The 20,375-nt window shown below is 32.5% G+C and overlaps 2 protein-coding genes across 3 annotated transcripts in view; one reads left to right on the top strand and one right to left on the bottom strand.

Moving 5' to 3' along the window:
• LOC135129225 (homeobox protein Hox-A1) overlaps window positions 1-14,793 on the top strand; it is a 59,636-nt gene extending 44,843 nt beyond the window's left edge. Inside the window, exon 2 of the mRNA XM_064056366.1 lies at window positions 14,156-14,793. Within this exon, the coding sequence (XP_063912436.1) occupies window positions 14,156-14,610 (455 nt within the window). The 3' untranslated portion in view covers window positions 14,611-14,793. The remainder of the gene's footprint in view (window positions 1-14,155) is intronic.
• Window positions 14,794-14,844: 51 nt separating this feature from the next.
• LOC135129224 (chaoptin-like) lies at window positions 14,845-19,761 on the bottom strand. Of its 2 annotated transcripts, none has more exons than XM_064056364.1 (16): window positions 19,665-19,761; window positions 19,307-19,598; window positions 19,087-19,257; window positions 18,557-19,041; window positions 18,196-18,506; window positions 17,926-18,145; window positions 17,655-17,879; window positions 17,219-17,609; window positions 16,903-17,147; window positions 16,571-16,855; window positions 16,326-16,520; window positions 15,990-16,274; window positions 15,786-15,911; window positions 15,621-15,737; window positions 15,326-15,564; window positions 14,845-15,278 (listed from the first exon to the last, which is right to left on the bottom strand). In XM_064056364.1, exons 1-16 carry the CDS (start codon window positions 19,665-19,667, stop codon window positions 15,017-15,019), a joined length of 3,852 nt encoding a protein of 1,283 aa, XP_063912434.1. In that variant the 5' UTR covers window positions 19,668-19,761; the 3' UTR covers window positions 14,845-15,016. The 2 variants fall into 2 exon arrangements, with proteins under 2 accessions (XP_063912434.1, XP_063912433.1); XM_064056363.1 differs by having other exon boundaries at window positions 16,903-17,165.
• Between the last annotated feature and the right edge of the window lie 614 nt (window positions 19,762-20,375).

The following is a 20,375-nucleotide window of genomic DNA, read 5'->3' on the forward strand; positions in this document are numbered from 1 at the left end:
CAAAAATGTCAAGTAAATTGGCAACGTCGCATCAGAATTTCAAAAGTAAAGTATAAAGCCTAAAAAGAGGAAAATCAGATTCTGTAAAAATATATAGAGTGTTCTATTTAACATAACCTTAACGAAACATCCACGAACGCGCTCAGTGGCTCAGCCGGGCTCAGCCTGTATATACAATACTTTTGATTACAGTATTTTATTCATTAATTCTAATCGAATTTGTTACAAGAACTACTTATAATAAATTTTTTTGCGAATTCTTTGTAGAAATAATCACAAAAACGATGTTAATAAAAAATTTCAACACTTCATTATGTAAAACAAATAAAAAGTGTCAAAACAACGACTAAATGCATGTAGCTGTTGTTAACAAATAAAACCGGCCTTTGTCAACATTGTGTTCTAAAATTTATACTGGGAGAACAATAAAAAACACGATCAAAGAGAGGCATAGATTTTTGAAAGTTTGCATTTTCAACTCAGACTTTCAAATTGACGAATATTCTATCGAGACAACTTCTTCAAAAATTAGTGACTGTCTTTGATAGTGTTTTTTATTTCTTTTTTAGTAAGAGCTCAGTGTATAATTAATTCAGTAACCAATAAGAGTGTACAATTTTATATTTTCTTGTCAGTATAGAAATCACGTAAATATGAAAATATAAATTTTCCTTTCCGTCGGTCGGTCTGTTTATCAGTCCTACATCCCGTCTATGATGTGTGGTTTATTTCTGTGTTGACAACTTGTTGAACAATAAAACGCTAAGTTAGACAGAACTTTCCCCGCTTTTGAAGCACAATCACTTAAACAATTCTGATTTCTTTGATAAACTATTTTATCAACAAGGTATTACGATGTTAGTTGGAAAAACCGGGACACATCTACTTTTTTCTAAACCTCACCTTTTGGAACAAGTTTATTTAAATTATGGAGTACTTTTTATTCTAACGATGTCATCAAATTTTTCGAGGAGATAAATAGATAAATTTTCACTAAGAATTTACCATGCTTACGATAATCTTAGTTTTTGCGAGATTTTAGAGCAGTTTGTTGTGTAGTTTCTCAGTTAAATTCTAAAATACCGTAATTTTTTTTCAAAATGTAGATGTCAAAGTCCAAAAAAAAGTCTTATTACTTAATAAACCGCAGAGCTTAAGCTTATTTATATAAAGCGCAAGTGCAGAAACATACTATTTTACACATTTTAAACACAATTTATTTAACAAAATTTTGAGATGACGCATCACATTTATGATGGGAATGATAAAACCAGTTTTGATTAAACTTTTGCCATCCTGATGATATTCTTCTCACTCTTTTCGATAATTTAGAAGATTACTTGACTAACAAAATCACTAACACATGATGGATAGACAGAAATGGGAGACCAAATTTTTCATATTTTACGGACTTCGTCAAATGGACTCTATTGCAATGCTTACCTAGCTTAGGCTCGAGTAGTAGACGTTTGAATCAAATTTTTCAAGTTTGAGACTTATTCTGCAAACAAATTGATGAATACCTCTTTACTACAAAATTTTAACGTTCTTATAACTGATTTACTCCCTTTTATTTCCATCAAAACCTAATGACATTGCTCAAACTGAACTTCTTCAATTTCAGTTTACTTACTGTTTAATGTTCATAATAACGGAATCTGTTCTCTAAATTATACTAGAATTACATATAATAAAAATTTTTTGAAAAGTTGTTTGTAGAAATTTTCACAAAAACTTTTATTTTTATCTAGAACACTTTAAAATTTAACACAGAGAGAATGTAACGGGTGTTCAATTAAAAAAGTTGCCTTTGATTTTTTGTAAACATTGTGAAGTATGTCTACAATTAACCTCAAATTTAATCGATGACAGCTGACAACGCGGAAATGTCAATTACCTATATAGAGCAGTATAAATTAAGAAAACACATGCGTTTTTCTCCACGTTTTCTTCTATCAAAAAAGCAACTCCAACTTGATGACTTTTTTAAATGAACACCCGATATGTCGACAATGAAATTTAAATTGTAATTTTTTAAAATCCTTCTTTCAGTATTGTTTAACTTTATTGATGGTTAGTTACCATGCAAACCAATTGTTGCACGATATTTTCCTTAGTCAATAACTAGTTTTTAGTTAACCGGTGATTGACAAACTGGCGCTCCAGTCTTGAAAATTCTGCTTTACCCCTTTAAAACTTTATACCATCCTTCACGAAAAAAGGTGATACATAAATTCATATCTTCCCTCAACTGTAATTTTTTATAACCATGTTCCATTCGATAACAGTCGAATAAATTTCGACAACGACGCTAATATATATTTCAGTAGTTTATTTGGCTTTTTGTGCAACACGAAAAGCAAAAGCTTTAGTTTTTAAATGTGCGTGACATATATTTAATCTTTCTTTCAACTTAATCACTATACATTTATAAATGCGTAAATGCTGAAACGGGTTTATACTATCTATGGACGTTATTTTGAATACAGTCGGACCTAGATAAGTCTAACTTCCACAGCTCGAAATCGTGCGGTAATACTAAAACAAATATTTTAAATACAAACTATGTCGGTTTGTTAAAGTTTGATGACCTGTTGTGGCTCTTGGAAACTTGGATCGTGATTTAAAAAAACTGACCAAAGACGCCTACATTTTATTACAGTTTGCAGTTTACTTATAAGTACTATCACATATTTAATTAGGTAATGATTAATTTTCTGTTACCATTTACATCCGATGTTTGGCTGCAATATCAACTTTACGTATAAATTAAGTAGTGTAAAGACTTAATTTCAATTTGTAAGTCAAAACAGATTTCAAAATGAACTGTATACATAAGCGATATAAGATTAATACATATATTGATAAAAAACAAACTACAGATATAAGTTTTGGAAAAATAGGAAGAAATCTGCAATTTTGTTTTGGTTGTAATGATCGATCTGTTAATTTATAGTGCCAAGTGGTACGTTTTTTATAAAATAATTTGATCAAAAACCACAGTAACCAATTAAGGCTAATTAGATGATAATATCAGTTACAAAAAAATAAATACATATTTTAATTTAAAAATTATAAATGATTTTTAATAAATTTTTTCATTGCACATGCTCTAATGATGTTGTTTGTTAGTTTTGAACAATTTATTTTTAAAATTTTATAACAATAGGTCTGTTAATATTTAAGATATTACATTTTGCAATGTATTGACAGAAAAATGTTGAAACTAACCTTAATCAAGAACTGTTCACTTTTAGTGACGTAAACCTGATGTGGATGTTCATGTCATTGGCCCCTGCCTAAACGGTCAGAAGTTCCGGTAATTGATCTCAAACAATGGTCACTATTTCCTACACATATTCGCTGAACTATAAGTCTGAAGAACTAGTAGGTCGTCGTTCTAGCTCATGTTCTTATCTACCTCTACAAAAGTTAGAACATGTAAAATATACCCAATCATCTTTTTACAAAATAAGTCGATTCTGTGTGTCAGGAATCGTCAAAGCAAATCAAAATATCTCTCAAAACTCATAAATTTAGATAACAATATTATTTCTAGCTAAAATTTGATGATTTTCTATGTATGTTCTGGTTCGTAGCGTGCCCAAAATCGTAGAAAACACTACAGAAAACTTGAAAAATTAAATTTTAAAAAGAAGTTCTAGTAAATATGGTTCCTGAAAGAATACTTTCGGTGATCGGGATTCTGATAATCTTGCTCGCTCGGAATCTGAACAACATTAAGTTTGGTATCAGCAAAATCTGACAAAAAAGGATATGAACTGTACCTATCTGAATTTTGTCACTTTTGGTTTCAGATCTCTCCTCGACTTAGCTACACTGACATTAGACACACATTTGCTTCATTCGAGTCAGTTTCTAGCTGCTTATTTGAGCTTCATGAAAAGTACCCTTTCAGGCTGATAGTCTTCTATGGTATCTGTCGACCAAGCCTTCATCATTGTAAACTTTTTACTTCCCGAGTGTAAGCTAAGGAGCTATTTTAATCGGATCCATCGGGCAACTGGCTATTTTTGTTTTCTCGACGTTTCATGGCCCCGAAAGTACGACAAAATAGGTCTTCCATTTCCCCCCCCCCCTTCAATTCGTGTAAATTGTATAAAATATACTTGTGTTTATGAATTCGCCTTACTTTTTTACTCTAAACGTCCAAATTTTCGAAAAAAAATCCACATTGCACCATACAAGTATGGTGCGTTTCCTAGCCGTGACGAAATAATGTTTAAAATGGGTTACAGTTTTATGTATTGATCAAACCAAGAATGATGACCCCATTTTCTCAAAAATTTGAAAATACAATAATATTGCGCCTGTCTATATTTAATAATAAAATGAAAATTGGCATTATTACAGCTACTTATTCAAAATAATTTTCAGAACATTTTGCTCCATTGTAGCCGAATTCATAATATTAGTTGCCTCCTCTGTTTTGAGGAGACAGTTTGCTATGCGCTTAATCGTCGCATTCTTTCGATGCATAAACATAAACAATCGAAGTTAACTAAGTACTGATAATATATTTTCCCGGTGGTTGATTTTTGCGGAGCCTGGTTAAACATCATTTCTTGTACTTGCGTTGCGTTATAACAACCTTAAGTAGAGTATGCTCAAATTAATGTCGGCAGCAATCAGAAACCCAAATTTTAAAATATCTAACCCTTATAATGTAACAAAGGAATACATGAATTCTTAGGGATTTATAACGAAATGTTTAATAAAATGTTTTTTTTTTTCATTATTAACCTTAATGTTTTCGCCATCTTCAATATGTTTTATATACATTATATCTTAGAAGTATTATATTAGTAATTCTGATCCCTACACAATAATGTACAATGAATTATTTACTACTGATGTAATACTTAATTTTAACAAGACGGAAATTGCAAAGTGTGCCCACCCATGGTTTTATTGAGTAATATGTAGGTGTAGGTACAGTCATAACTAATAAACTAACCATGCAATGAAACGACCTGTTTTTGTAATCATTTAATTTTTGAAAATAGTTTTTGTAATCAACTTAGAATTTAACGCAACATCACACAAATTAAACGCGTCGATTCCAATGCGTGAGTTAAGTGCGTGTTTAAGGTTAGCGTGATAATGTTTGATAAAAGATGCCCACACAAAAACCAGCAGTTCCATCAAACAGATATAATTAGTAGCTAAAATAAGGTGACAAAAGTACGTGTTTCGCTGCGTTCTCATTATTAAATAAAGCCACCCAAATTTGATCAGATATTTACTGGCTACAGGTTTTCTTGAAAACAAACAGCGGTTCTCCATTTTAGAGGCAATCGAAAGTAATGGGAGAAAAAAATATTTGAACTAGCGCTGTTTGTTTAGATTTGCTGCCAGTCTCCAATATTTTCCCATAATGAATTAAACCGCTTTAAAGCAACGGGTTTCAAATTTCATCTGCAATTTCTATAATGGAGGTATTTTCGAAAACAATAGAGAATACATTTAATTAACAATTTTTATATTAGCAATATCTATCCGACGCTCTAAAAAGTCAATGAACAAGATGAATTGAGGGAAAGATTCAATTAGTTGAATGTGAGGCTGAATGCAAGGAGCTAATAAGAAAACCAATCTGTCTTCGTTTATTAGTTTCGAGCTGAATTTCCTAGACTGGTGCTGGAACCTCACACGCTCGCACAAAAACGCCTTATTACGGGCACAGATTTTCCCAAAATTGCCATTGTTTGCACAACAAATGCAACTTCACCCCTTTGGTGAATGGTCATCGGGGACTAATCCGACAGCTGGTCACTAATTCAGCGTCAAATAAAATTAGATTTCGAAATGACGCAAACGGAAATTGCGAACGCGATATGCGTTACATTTTGAGGAAAATTTTTAATAGTTGTAACTTTTCTTCTATCGTTTCATGTTGCATATTTCCTCGGTTTTATCGCTGTTCAGTTTCGCTTAGCACAACACAACTCTATGGGGACTAAGTGATCAATCCTACCTGACAGCCCAACATATTCATATTCGCATATTTTTGCAGCTTTTATCTACTGTACCAGTAGCTTTAATATTCCATTAGGCGTAACGGGAAGAAAAACTGTCTGTGACGTCTTTTTTCAAACATATAGATTAGTTTGTACTAGTTAATTAGGTACAACATGTAAACAAAAAAGTTAAGTAGTTGTGTACGATGTAAATGTATATCGATTTCAATTTTGTTGAATTCAAATTATGAATATTAAGTAAATAGTATGTAATCTAAATGCAAAATGCATGTATATTTGCAAGTTATGTTACTGAGTAGATAGGCGAATAAAATTGAAGCGGAAGCAGTCACAATGTGTCAGGCCGTTCCATGTCAACCAAACGATAAAATCTTTATGGAAGAAAAACGTATATTAATTTCATTAAAATACGAGCATACTTTGCCGCAAAAATACACACAGTAAAAGAATGCCTAGTAACAGGAATTTGAATTTAGAAGACACGCAGTTATTACAATACCTTTTGATAAAAATGAACCAAAATAATTTTGGAATCTAAAATTAAAAAAAAAATCTAATTAATATTTTCAGTTGCACTACAATACTAATGTGGCATTTAACACGAAATATGGACGGCGTGTACATGTTGAGCAAAAATTTGTGTTATTATGTAAAACAGTGGTCAGTTAAATTTGTAATGAATAGATACGCCGCTAAAAAATCCAGATTAAGCTAAAAATAAATCGTTACATTGTTTTTTTACTGATATTTTAGCTATTTTAGACAATGGCGTCATGCGCCATTCTGGTAGAAAATTTTAAATAGCGAGGCGTTTGAATGACTCCTCACTTGAAGACCCCTTCATTTCTAATAATAATACAAGCATACAATGCCTGTTGGTTGTTTGAATTTTCATTGTTCCGCGTTTATAATAGAACCCTTGGGGATTGTAAATCGATACACAATAAAATTAAAAATATTTCTGAATTAATTGTTTCAAATATATTATTTACATTAATTTACACAATACGTAACGAAGCAAAAATTGTTAATATCTCTAGCTCACTGAGAAAACGTTATGATAATGACACTAAAATTTTTAGTAGGTGTATGGTAAGATAACGTTGTATATACGTTTTTCAACTCTGGATTTGGGACTAAAGTGTGATGGGTATTTAACTTCACCAACAGGAGAGAGGAGGGTTTCAAATTTAACTACCTTTAATCAACGTTATTTTAACAAATTAACGGTAATATTGAAAAGTTGTAGAGAATTTGAGAAAATTCGCTGTCAATAGATATCTAATATTTGCTTAAAAGCTCGCACGTAGGGGGGTAGTTAACGGCAACATTAATTATTTTCAATACTGCCAGCGAGAAGTTAGCTCCAGGTAGTTTAGATCTAGCACCAGGCAGCACCATTTATCTCATACCTGGTACCACTACACTACAAATTTTGGGACGTACTCTTCTATTTCAAACCGTGCCACAATCCAAATTCTAAAATGAGAAAGTACTGGCAGCTTATTTAGGGGTACCTAGTATTTCATAGAATCGAGGACATTCTTTATTTACCTTAATAAAAATACATTCTAAATATATTGTAAATAAATGTATTTCGAAAAAACAAACAATACAAAATTAGGTAGAATGAAAATAAATTTTGATATCGCTTTCTGCAATCATAGCGATGTCTTTCACTATGGGGAAACACAAATTTCCTTCACTTTGTCGCTTCTTCGTGAGAAGGTGATTTCAAACTCATTTCCAGTTGGCAAAGATTGCAAATATTCAGCGATAACTTTTCCAATATAGAAAACATCTTTTTTAGCCGAAAATTTTACGAAAACAAAATCATCTGGTTCTGATTTTTTGTCTAAATTTTTTTAACCATTGGGAAGCGCTAATTCAATTTCAACATCATACTCTGATGATGTATCTGACATCACGGGATCATCACTGCAGCCCTCGTCTGAGTCTGATTCTACAAAAATCTTTCTTACGGTCTTCTTTACATTCTTCTTATCTTTTTTCTTTCTGTTTCTTCTTCAAGAATCTTTAATGCATTTTTCTCTGGGGTGTCTGTTGTTATGAAACTACGCCCTTTTGCTCTTCTGCCTTTATTTTTTCTAGGTAGCGCTTTTGGATGTCCTTTGTATTCGTCAATTGTATTGTCGCTCATTATTACATCTGTTGATGTTGATGGAGCTGCACATTCATGTGTTGGAACAAGTGTTATTCGGGAGTCATTAAGAGTTACATTCAAAGTTTCTGTGGTAGTACTTGCAACACTAGGTTCTGGTGATCAGGTATTGGTCGATTTGATACACAGCTCGTCAAAAATCATCTTCTGTTAAAGCACTTCGATCAAAAGTATAAATGCCTGATTTTCTAAAACCAGATTTAATATTTTCCGGCTTCATGGCCTTTTCATGCGCTACAGCTACAAATGCAGCCACTTCATAAATAGTTACACTTAACCCTATATTAGTCAATAACCAGAAGTCAATTGCTCGGTTGCACCTAATGAGCTTTGAAAGAAGAGAAAACACTTATGTCCATTTTCTTTTGAAAAAGAAAAAAGATTTTATTGAAAGATTACTCTCATGGTTGTCAAATATTAACAGACTGGGATTCTCTTTAGTCGAATTTGTATATTTAAGAAAATGTTGCATTACTTCTGGGAAGATTAAACCAGTCCAGGCGGAGCTCCTTTCAGCATTCTGGGTTGCAATTTTTTCCTGGCAGTATCGAATTTTCACTTGCGTTTACTACACAACAGGTTGTTACCAATGTTCCTCTTTCTCCACTTGTTGCCTTGTAAACTGGTTTAGATCCTTTTACCGTGACTATCTTTTTAGGTTTTTGCACAGTCGTGGTAGAAGTTTCATCCAAGTTACCGTCTGCAAAATGTTCAAGGTGTCTTTCCAATATATTATGAAGACTCTCGTAAAATATATTAACCTTCAAACTACCGGGTGGGGTCCAAATGGACCCCATTGTTACATTTTCCTATTTTTTCCCGTTATTTCTGGTTTAACGATAGTGGTACTTTTAGTAGCTTCGGTTAAGGCCTTTTGCTATGCATACAAAAAATATCAATTGTATAGGTGTAACAGTTTGTAACAAAAAAAAAAATAGTCTCTTGGGGTCCGCATGGACCCCACCTGGTTCTTTATGTTGCCATTTTTTTGTCTATATTTTGGAGATTTTATTGCACCTGCAGGTCTTATTCTGGGAATTTAGTCTTACAAAAACCATTGTTTTATTCTTTACTAGTTTATAGACGGCGTTGCAGTTTTGATACTGACTTGCAAGTGTCAGTATCGGTGTCAGTGTGACAATGTAATCACTGTAAAAAATTAAATTTTGTTTTATCAATGGCACGTTATCAAAATCGATATCAGTACAATCCCGCGGACGCTGTTTCGTCTATATAAGTAGCAGGGACAGAAATCAAGAAATTTTTGCATTTCCTGCAAAAGATTTGTTTGCCGAGAATATTCTACTCGTAACGTTGAATGTCAGGAATGCTGGAACAAAAAACTGTAACGAAAAATGCTTATTTAATATTGTTATGTAATTTTTTTAACTTGGTTGTGTTTAAAATTAATAAATAATTTGGATTCGTTAAAAATTTTTGATTAATTCTTTAATTTTGGCTAAAAAAGGCCATGGGGTCCAAACGGACCCCACCCGAAACGATGTGTAAATTTTCCCACCCGGTAGTTTGAAGGTTAATGTTATGGAAGTTAAAAAAAGTCATTCGATATAGACTACAACCTTCCGTTTGTCGAAGACTGATGTTAGGATGTCTACGACAAAATCCAAGCAACCATTCGGTGCCATCTAACTCACCGACGTAGTTTTTTTACGTATCTTTGAAGAGTTTGAAATGCCAAGCCATTATTTCATCACTTCTAGCACTGCCTCTTACATTGCTTCTGCGGTAAATTGACCTTTATTAGATTTGCGTGTTTCATTGTAGAACAAATTAAACGTATCATAGAAGAGCATTTACTTTTGCAACTTTAATAGAATGAAATCTTGAACAACTCAAAACGCAAAACCAATGTTAGCTACTCTCAACATAACTTTAAACCATGCACATTTCTAAAAAAAAGAACTTTGAAAAAACATTCCTCAAAAGAAGATTCAGTTTCTTAAAGAGAATCTGAATATCGTTGTGCTTCTGGTTCTTCTACTAAATATTTGAAGGAGGTATTAGAAATGCTAGTTGATTCAATAAGTTGCGATTACCTAAATAACCATTAACATATAATCTTCTTTTTGATGAACCCGATTAAGTTTAAACTGCAACAGTCGTAAACATTTTTTCTGGACTTTTTCCCAAAGATTGATATCTTTTCGATAAAATAGAACCGTATAGGAGGTATATTGAAGATTTGACTACACGATACAAAAATACAACGTTTTTAATAAGCTCCAGCATGCTTATTGATGTTTTACAAAAAATATAATAATAACGCGCCTTGAACGTAAGTTTTGAAGAAAAAATGATTCCTAAGTCTTTTACTTCATTTATTGTACGAATTACTGATGATGTCCGTAATTGGTAATCAAAATACAAGATCAATTTGATATTAAAAAAAGAATTTTTTTTAAATTCAACAGAAGTAAATTGCTCACTGTTCATATTATGTATAGAATATTTAGAACTTATTGAAATTCTAAAGCATCATCAACAGACTGAATAGTCCTAAATAATTTCAGATCGTCAACATAAAATAAAAAGTTACAGTACTGAAATCCCGATTCAAATCGTTAATGAAAATTGAAGCAATGTAAGGCCACAATGTGAACCTTGCGGTACACTGGAAAATGCAATGTATTGAGAAGGCAAATGATTATCAATTTTAACTTGCTGAGCTCCATTAGATAAAAAAAAATGTTATTCCAACTGATAGTCTTCCCAATAAAACCTAATTTATTCATCTTAATTTAAGTACCTTCGAGAAATCTGTGTAAAATGAATCTATTTTTTGTTTTTGAGAGAAAACTTCATTCAGATAATAGCAGTACTCCACCAAATTAGTTAATGAAGATGTGTTGCTATAAAAACCATTCTGTTTCTCAGAAATAACAGACGAAGAATTCCACTGTAATTGTTTGGCAGCAATAAAATCTAATATTTTCGGTATCACTGATTGATTACACGCTTCCTTATAATTGTCAATTTTATTCCGAAAGCCTGTTTTTCCAAACTATGAGAAATTATTACAGTCCATACCAATATATACCGGGTGTCTGGAAAATGGCGGATTAACTCTTCAGTACGTTATATACTGGAGTTTCGGGAGTCCCAAAAAAATAATAAAAAAATACTTTATGATGTAGATTACGAAAAAAACGTAATTTTATAAAAGTAAAATTGGCAAACGATGGTGACTGAAATCCACCTTCGCTTTAGATCAAGCAAACATTGTTGTCAAATGGAATTTTATCAAATTATTACAAAAACAACACAACCATATCTTTGTGCATTCTAACTGAAATGATAATTAAACATGGTCATGGGCGAGAAGGATATTAACTAAAAGTTTTATTACTAAAAAAAATAGTTATTGTGATGATGAATGAGTTGTTTAGTTGTTAAACGTAGCAAAAGAACCAATTTTAAAATCATTATAACTCCATCAAAATACGAGAAGGATTTTTTTTACTATTTTTCCCAGACTCACCAGTAGATTGTTAAGAGCGTAGAGGAGAGTTAATTCGCCATTTTCCAGACACCCGGTATATATTTTTTTTTATAAAAATTTTAACTACAAAAAATTAACTTTTTCCTCAAAAATGCTTGAATCTCAAAATCACAAGAAAAGTTTTATTTTAAATAGTTTATTCTGTCTTAAAGGCCTTATTTTTCACCACAGTTTGAGACGGTTATACCCTCAGTTTTACTTCCTCCTTCCACGCTGTCCACAAATAGCATTTTCTAGTTTTAGACGTTTTTTAGTGCTTTGAAATTTAAATGAAAACCGTTTTCAACGCAATTAATGTATATTAATTACGTTGTATGTTTGTGATTTTTTTTGTCAGGTTGCCATCATATTTAAAATTTTGTGAAAGCATGCCCGACGTAAAATTGAAATTTTAAATCTTGTCATTGGTTTTTAGGCGCGCTAATATCAAAATTGACAGCTGTGAACTGACATGTTAACACTGCTGCCAATAATTCAGAATTGCTAACTAAAAAATTTGCTTCAATCATTAATAGTCACAGTGCTCGATTAGAAAAACGGAGTGCTAACTTTTGAATAAAATTGATTAAACTCGAGTCGCCAACTTCACGGACCCGTCACCTGAAATAGCATTTAAATCAATCCCAATTTAAATTCACTAGCTTACTTTACGCTTATTATTTACAATATCATTACATCACAACAAAACTGTTCATTTAAAAATTTATTAGAATGAAATTTAGACACTTAAAATAAATCAGTGTAAGTAGGTAATAAATAAATTATAACAAAAAATGATAGACAAATCAAGTTAACAGTACATGATCACTTTGTAAAAAAAACTACTTTCTTGAAAAAATAAATCTTTCGAAGAACAAAAATACAGATAATAACAACAGTTGACATGCTCCCTTTCCGACCTCACAAAAAACATCATCGTAGAATTTTTTCTTGTTGGGGCTAATTGCTAACAGGTTATCTGATGTGATCTTTCAGTTACGGCAGCTTTCAACTTTTCCAAATCTCTAAAGGTTCTACCTGAATACAGAAGGATCAAATATGTGATGTTCCACAATTATATCCACATAATTCATTTTGGGGTGTTTTTTTCAAAATGCTCAAAACTAGTATGATGTATTCCCAAATCCAGTGAAATATTTTTATTCTGCAGAACATGTAACATGTAACATTACATTTCGAACAGTTTACGACAATTTGTTAAAAGTACCAAGACTGTGGAAATATTCAACAACTCGCCGAATTGACATTAAGCCCAGGATAAAATAAAAAATAAATAAGTAAAAATGTATACCACAACCAAACGCATATCTTTATTTGTTTCTCCACAAAATATTGTAACATAGATGTTAAAAATAACGCATGTATATTTCAAAAATAAACTGTAGTCCTGAGTAGCGGCCGATCAAATTATTTATGTAAAAATATATAGGATGTTTCATTTAAAAACGATGTTATGTGTTACGTTTTAAAACAAATCACTGCGTAGGTATAGTTAAAAATAATTTTAGAGTATAGGCCTCAAAGAACTGTACAACTTTAACCTTGAACTTTTTCTTTTATTTCTAATGTAATAATGAATGAGACATCGGCGAACATGCGCTTAAAACTCAGCCTGTATATTAAAAATCTCATGAGGCTAATTTTTGTTGAAAATAAATCGAAAGAAACATTTTATTATTTCACAAAACCCGATTTTTTGTTCTGTTTTTTAACGTCATAGATACTCTAACAGAAGAACCAATTTAGAAAAAAGGATTTTTAATCGAACGGAAAAATTTACAAAACTCTACGTGATCTATCTCCTTTGCCGGTTTATCGATATCACTAACCATCAATGATCAATGAATAGATTGTTAATCTTTTTATCATTTAAAAATAATTTATTTTTAATATCGACAAGATTGTGAGCACAAGATGGTATTTTCGATCAGAGACACAATGTCAATAAAAATCTCAAGATACCTGAAATATACTTGAACATTTATAAAATATGTGGTCTCGTTTTTAGAATGACAACAAATTAATGTAGAGGAAACCGGAGAAAAAATGACGCATGCTAAATTAATAACTTAAAATTATATTTTTACTTAACAAGAATGGAAAATGTCACAGTAGTGAACTACTTTTCATAAAATATACCAAATGTCTAAAAATATCCATGTAAATCCTTACAGAATAGACAATAACCGACTTTTCACTGCTAGTTAATTCTTAGAGAGAAAAAAAAATTAAAAACTTAAACAACCTTTTCGTTTTACACACATAGGTCATTTTGTCCCGGTTTCCCCTATAATAATAATAAGTCACGCTATATTTCAACAATATCTACTATAAGTATGTCAACACACCCTCTTTTCTTATCTGTTCCTTAATAATAATAAAAATTTATTGATAATAATTAATTACGATTATCACGTAAAAATTCATTTCTAACATATTTTTTTATTGCAGTACCAAAAATTCCTCCTACAAATCTGCCCGACTTCCCAACTTCGAGCAACCCTTCCAACACCATGGAGAGTCCCAACCCAGCTTCCAGAAACTCTTGTTTGGGCTCCAACACTTCCAGCATGCTAAGCCTCAACTGTTTAAACACCGGCAGAACCAATTTCACCAACAAGCAACTGACGGAACTAGAAAAAGAATTCCATTTCAACAAATACCTAACGCGAGCACGGAGGATCGAAATTGCGTCCGCTTTGCAACTTAACGAAACCCAGGTGAAAATCTGGTTTCAAAACCGAAGGATGAAGCAAAAAAAAAGAATGAAAGAAGGACTTATACCGCCCGAGCCCATTTCAACAAATCTAAACACAGGAAGCAATAGCAGTTCGCCAAGTTCAACAAACTTAATGCAAAATGATTCCGTTGTTGGCAGCAATGAGAATAGTCGAGAATCAAACTAGAGTTTGTGGATTGTGAATTCCTTGAACTGTGAACATTGTGTATTCGTCGCCAAAGAAATAGTTGTAGTTTTTGTTTGTTTTTTAAGGACACTCCCGGGCAAATTCTGTAACGTTTTAGTTAATTTATTTGGGTTACTATTTATTTATATTTATTTAAAATGTAAAATAAATTACTTAATCTACTTTCATTGTTTTGATTGTTGTTAATACTGACAGCGTGGACGAGCTAGAGAGACCAGAGAAAGATTCTTTATTGAAATTAGTTTTCATGAGTACATTAAAATGACTTAAGTTATACATATGTACATAATATTAAGTATAGATGTTAGATAAGTTGCTCAGGGACTGTATATGTACCTACCAAATAAAACAATCTAAATTAAGTTATTCATTTGTAACTATCTGTTCAAACAATTTTCTGTATCATCTGACTTAAGATCATAAGCCAGATCGCGAAATTTTGCAGAGGTGCTTTACTCCACCCGCATTCAATATCGGCTTTTAAAACATCTATTAAACTCCTGTTGTTCTTATTAGAACACACAGTGTTTCTAAAATCATCATCTGCATGTCTACAGGTGTATTCTTCAGTAAAGAATGATGTAGAAACACTCGGACTGCTACCGCATAAGTACTGACGCTTTTTCCTTTGCCATACTTCAACCCACCTGAAACAATTAATATTGTTAAGTAGTCAAAATAAAGTAAATCTTACCCTAAATCACAATCACACGACCATTTGCTTTCACTTAATTTAAGATCTGTCAAAAACGTAGCTCGTGGTTGGTTCAGTTTTCGTCCAGTTGATGGATTTTGCAAATTTTTCAAAAGCTGATTATTCCGCACGTCTAAACTTATATTTCTAACGTTGATCATATTTTCAAAAATGTCTACTGAAACCTTGGGGAGACTCGTGTTACGAAGATGCAAGTGAAAAAAGGGAACTTGAATACCCTAAGAATATTACAATTATTATTCTGATTACACTGAACTACCGTGAAAAAACTTACCTGGAACATGCTAGTACTTAACCGCTTGATCCCTTTCCCTGTTAAAGTCAAGTTGTACAACTTAGATGGCCATAAACCTGACATTTCTCTTTCCAAATTTTCTGCATCTTTGGAAATCTAGAATTTATTGTTAACTTACGTGAAAACCTTATTTTCAAAACATACAAAAATTTCCAAATTTTTTAATCTCTCGTTGAACTGAAGAATTCTCGGAATGTTCAGGTTTTTAACGTTACGGTACAAATCTATTTTCAAAGTTCGTAAAGAGTGCATTTTGCAAAAGGCGCCGCTCTATAATTAGAATTTTTAGCACAAAAGAAATCTTCCCGTACTAAATCTTAACATCATTAACTTAAATTTGAAACTTACTTCTAAAATACTAAGATTCAACATTCTTATGTCTAAGTATTCCAACTGATTTGCTACCCCGAGAAGACTAGTGTTACTCAGAGTCGTGATAGGATTACCAACCATCGATAAGTACCTTAACTCAGTCAAAGAATGTGTTACTATAGGTACTACACTCAAATCGTTATAATCCAAGTTTAAATATCTAAGAGAAGACATATTCCCTGCAATTTCTGCAGAAACCGTTGGCAAAAAATTAAGTGCTAAAGACAGCGTGAGCAAATTTGGTGTCGACATAGTTGGTACCTGCAATCAATTATTGCTTGAGTATTAACTTAGCAAATTTCAGACTGTTACTTGAGACAAAGATACATTATCCAGATTTAAATTTAGCAGAGTGTATTCCAACCCTTGAAAACTCAGACCATTGCCCTCTAGCGTCAGCTGACTGTTATGTCCCAAATTCAGACTTGACAATCTTGGTACTCCTTTGAAAGTACCGCCATCAATTTGTCCCAAACGATTATATGATAAATCCAGCCAAGACAAACTCTAAAATTCGCATCATAAATTTTCTTTTAAAATATGAACATTGCGTTTACTCTAAATCTGGACAACTGGCCTCCGTGGGACAACGAAGAAATCCCATTCCACGACAAGTCCAATTCGCACAGGGTTTCAGCCGAGGCAACCGATAAACTCGTCAGTGGTAATTTCCCAAGTAAATTGTGAGAGACATCAAGGCGTTCCAAACCAGCTTCTCTAAATAAATTGTCTGGCAAAAACCTTAATCTATTGTGAGAAAAATCAACGATTCTTAAGTTAGTTAAAAATCTGAATAAGTCATTGGGTATTTCGGCGATGCGGTTCTGGGATGCATAAAGAAACTACAATTCTAAAAATTAAAAAGCAACATTTTTGAAATTAAACTCACTTGAAGCCTCTTCGTGTTCCTGAAGGTGTCAAAATCTAGTTCGTAGAGTCTGTTGTGTGACAAATCAAGAACTTGTAGATGTGGCATGTGTCCGAATACGTCTTTAGTGGCATTCAGAATTCTGTTGTTACTTAAGTACAAGTGAGTTAGTGATAGTTCTACAAGTTTGAAGAACTGTTTTGAAATTAAAGTGATGTTGTTGAACGACAAGTCTAGAACTTTGATGTTTTGCAGTCCACCCATGCCTAGACAGTAAATGCAGACTATATAGGTCACAGTAAGAAAGTAATCGAATAAAATTTGAACTAAGTATTACCTAATTCAGCTTCGAAATTCGTCGACGGATTAAGAACCAATTTTTCTAATTTGTTATGACTAACGTTTAAGTGAAACATCCCCAGAGATCCTACTTGATCAAACATACTAAAATCTAAAGAGTTTAAGTTATTGTAAGATACATCCAAATCTTCCAATTCTGGCAAATTTTGGAAAGTTTCGTAAACTATGGAAGATAGTTTGTTTCCTTTCAAATTCAACCTTTTCAAATTCTTCAGATTCATAAATGATCGCCGTTCTAGTGACTCGATCTTATTATCGTCCAAATGAATCTGCTCCAGTTTGAATAAATCGGCAAACGTGTGTTGTTGAATAGTTTTCAAATTATTGAAAGAAAAATATAATCTGGTTAAATCACCGTGAATATCTCCCTTAAAAAATCAGTTAGTAAAAATTTCAGTCTTTGCAGTACGTACTTGAAAAGTTCCTTTACGAAGAACTTCAATAACGTTGTCTTGAATATACAACACTTTTAATTTTCTTAAGAAGTGAAAGGACGTATCTGGCATATTCTTGATTCTGTTGTTACCCAAATTCAACTCTTCTAAATTAGGCAAACTCTTAAAAGCATCACTTGGAAGATTTTGAAGAGAAGTTGCTAGTCCAGCGGACAACTTCAAAACTGTCAAAGATTCACCAATCTGGAAAAGCTAATTTGTACTAAATCTACCAGTGGAAAGAACTTACATCCACAAAGGCTTTGTTTTCAATTTTTGTAATTTTATTATCAGACAAATCCAACTTTTTCAACCCACGCACGTATCTAAAAGCGTTATCGTTTATGGTTTTTAGCCCACCGTCAACAATTGCTAACTCCTCTAAATCAACTCCAAATTCAAGAAAATCATCCGGAGATAGACTCGTTTGAGAAAGACGTGATAAAAATAGAGCTCTCAAATTCCGAAGTCTAAACAAAAATTAAGTCAAAACAAACCACAAAAATTATAAAAATTCGACCTTCTTAGATCCTGGATGGCGACAGCGGTATTTCCACTCCCACTCAAATCTAGACTATACAAAGAAAACTGAAAACCATTCAGAGACTGTACAGCATCTATTTTTATTAAAGCGTTATCGCGAATTGAAAGAGTCCGTAGCACCTCAAACCTGTGGAAAATTTCATCCGGAAGGACTGATATGTGATTTCCTGATAAGTCTAAAATTTCCAACCAATTTTCTAAGCCGGAAAATGCTAAAGGCGAAATTTCCTTCAAAGCACAATGTCGCATATACAACTCTTGGATTTTCGCTGGTCTGAACGCATTTTCCTGTAAACAATAATTAATTTAACAAGTTTCAGGTTTAAGCATTTATTTACCTCAACGATGCTAAGCGGATTCCCATCAAGATACGTCTTATTTAAGACGTTAAAATACTGGAACGAAGCTGTTCTCAGTACCGTAATTTGATTGTAATCGAGCTTTAACAAATCCAAATTAAACTGGAAGTTGTAGTTTACATTTTGCACTCCCACGTCCGTGGTTGGTTGCATTTTATTGATTTTGTTATAACTTAAATCTAAAGTTTTCAGAGTTTTTAAAAATGAAAGTGCTTGGTAAGGTATTGCTGTTAGTTGATTATCCGCAAGAATAAGATTTGCTAGCTTGTCCATTCCGTCTCTGAAAACAGAAGGATCTATTTCTTTTAAGTTGTTGCCTTTGAGATTTATAGTTTCCACTTTTTGCAAACCCGAGAAGGCGTCTGATGGTAAATGGGTTATGGAATTGTCGGTCAGTATTAAATTTATTAAAGAATGTTCAAGACCTCTCCAGTTATCAGGAGTGATTTTAACAATACTGTTACCTAAAATGAGTGTTAAGTGAGGTGTTAAATTAATGTGGTGCTTACCGCTTAGATCTAAAAGGATGAGTTTTCTCAAATATCTCAGTGCTCGATTTGGAACACGTGTAAGTTGATCGTAGCTTAAGTCTAATTCCCACAAAGACCTTTCCAAACCCAGAAAAGTCTCATCCGGGATAAAATTTAGTGGATTTTTGCTAATGATGATTTTGTAAAGTCCTATCAAAAATCTTTAGAACTGTCAATTTGTTGAAGGCTACTTTATTACCTGTACTCTGAAGGAAATAAGGTTCTATACTCCTTAAATTGTTATTTTCTAAATGAAGCATGAACACTTTCGATACATTTATTGCTTCTGGGATTCTTGGTAAATGGACGTCGTGACACCTCACGATTCCCAAATCGGGACCACTTTTTGAACAACTACAAAAAGCGCCAAAGTGGCACGACGGATATATCGTGGAATCAGTTTCACGGGCCCCGCTTAAGGAAATCCACATCATGAGAAGGAAAGTCCCAATTACTATGATATATCCGAGCCGAGAAAAAATCATCACATCCTGAAAATGATCCACAATCCAAATTTTAAAATTAAAAAAAAAAATCGTAAAATGAGATGTACGTACCATATTCCTTCCAACAAATTATCTAATCCTTTAAATCACTAAAAACTGTACTGAAGCATAGTAATCACACACGCAGCATCGTCGAGTCTAGTTTCTAGCTAACTTTAACAATGACTAACTAAACCATAATGAATCCTTAGTGGCAGCAATGAATGGGGCTTCATCTAATAGGATTAAATTTATATTTTCTAATACAATAAAATTTAAGTAGGTAAGCTTTATTTAAATTATGAATTTACTTTAGTGGACCGACCCACAGGTGATCTGATAAAAAAGTAACGTTTAGAGATAAATCGGTAAATTAAAAGATGTTTACTTCAGTAAACTACCATAATTGTGTAGGATTATTCATAGGTATGCGTGAGACGAAAATTAAGAACGTGACCCATATCTTTGAACTTAATAGTACATAAACAGTGGTGAATCATATGACAAATGCATACCTACCTGTGCTGTGGTACACATCAACTTTCAGTTTCCTTACTAAAGTAATAAACAAATATATATGTAATGAAAACTAAGCAAAAATGTTAAACTTTTTTAAATTAAGCCTACGCAGCTTTGAATAATAAATTTTCGCTTCAATTACGTAAACAATTATAATGTAGTTAATAAGTTATGCTATAAATTCATTTTGGTGATTATTAGTGGATAGGATTAGTAAGAGAAGTGGGATAACATACTTAATTATTATCACACTACTGATGAGCA

The sequence above is a fragment of the Zophobas morio genome, unplaced genomic scaffold, assembly GCF_036711695.1.
Source record: "Zophobas morio isolate AGI-343-1 ecotype UQ-CSIRO unplaced genomic scaffold, CSIRO_AGI_Zmor_V1 ptg000014l, whole genome shotgun sequence".
Classification (NCBI taxonomy): Eukaryota; Metazoa; Arthropoda; class Insecta; order Coleoptera; family Tenebrionidae; genus Zophobas; species Zophobas morio.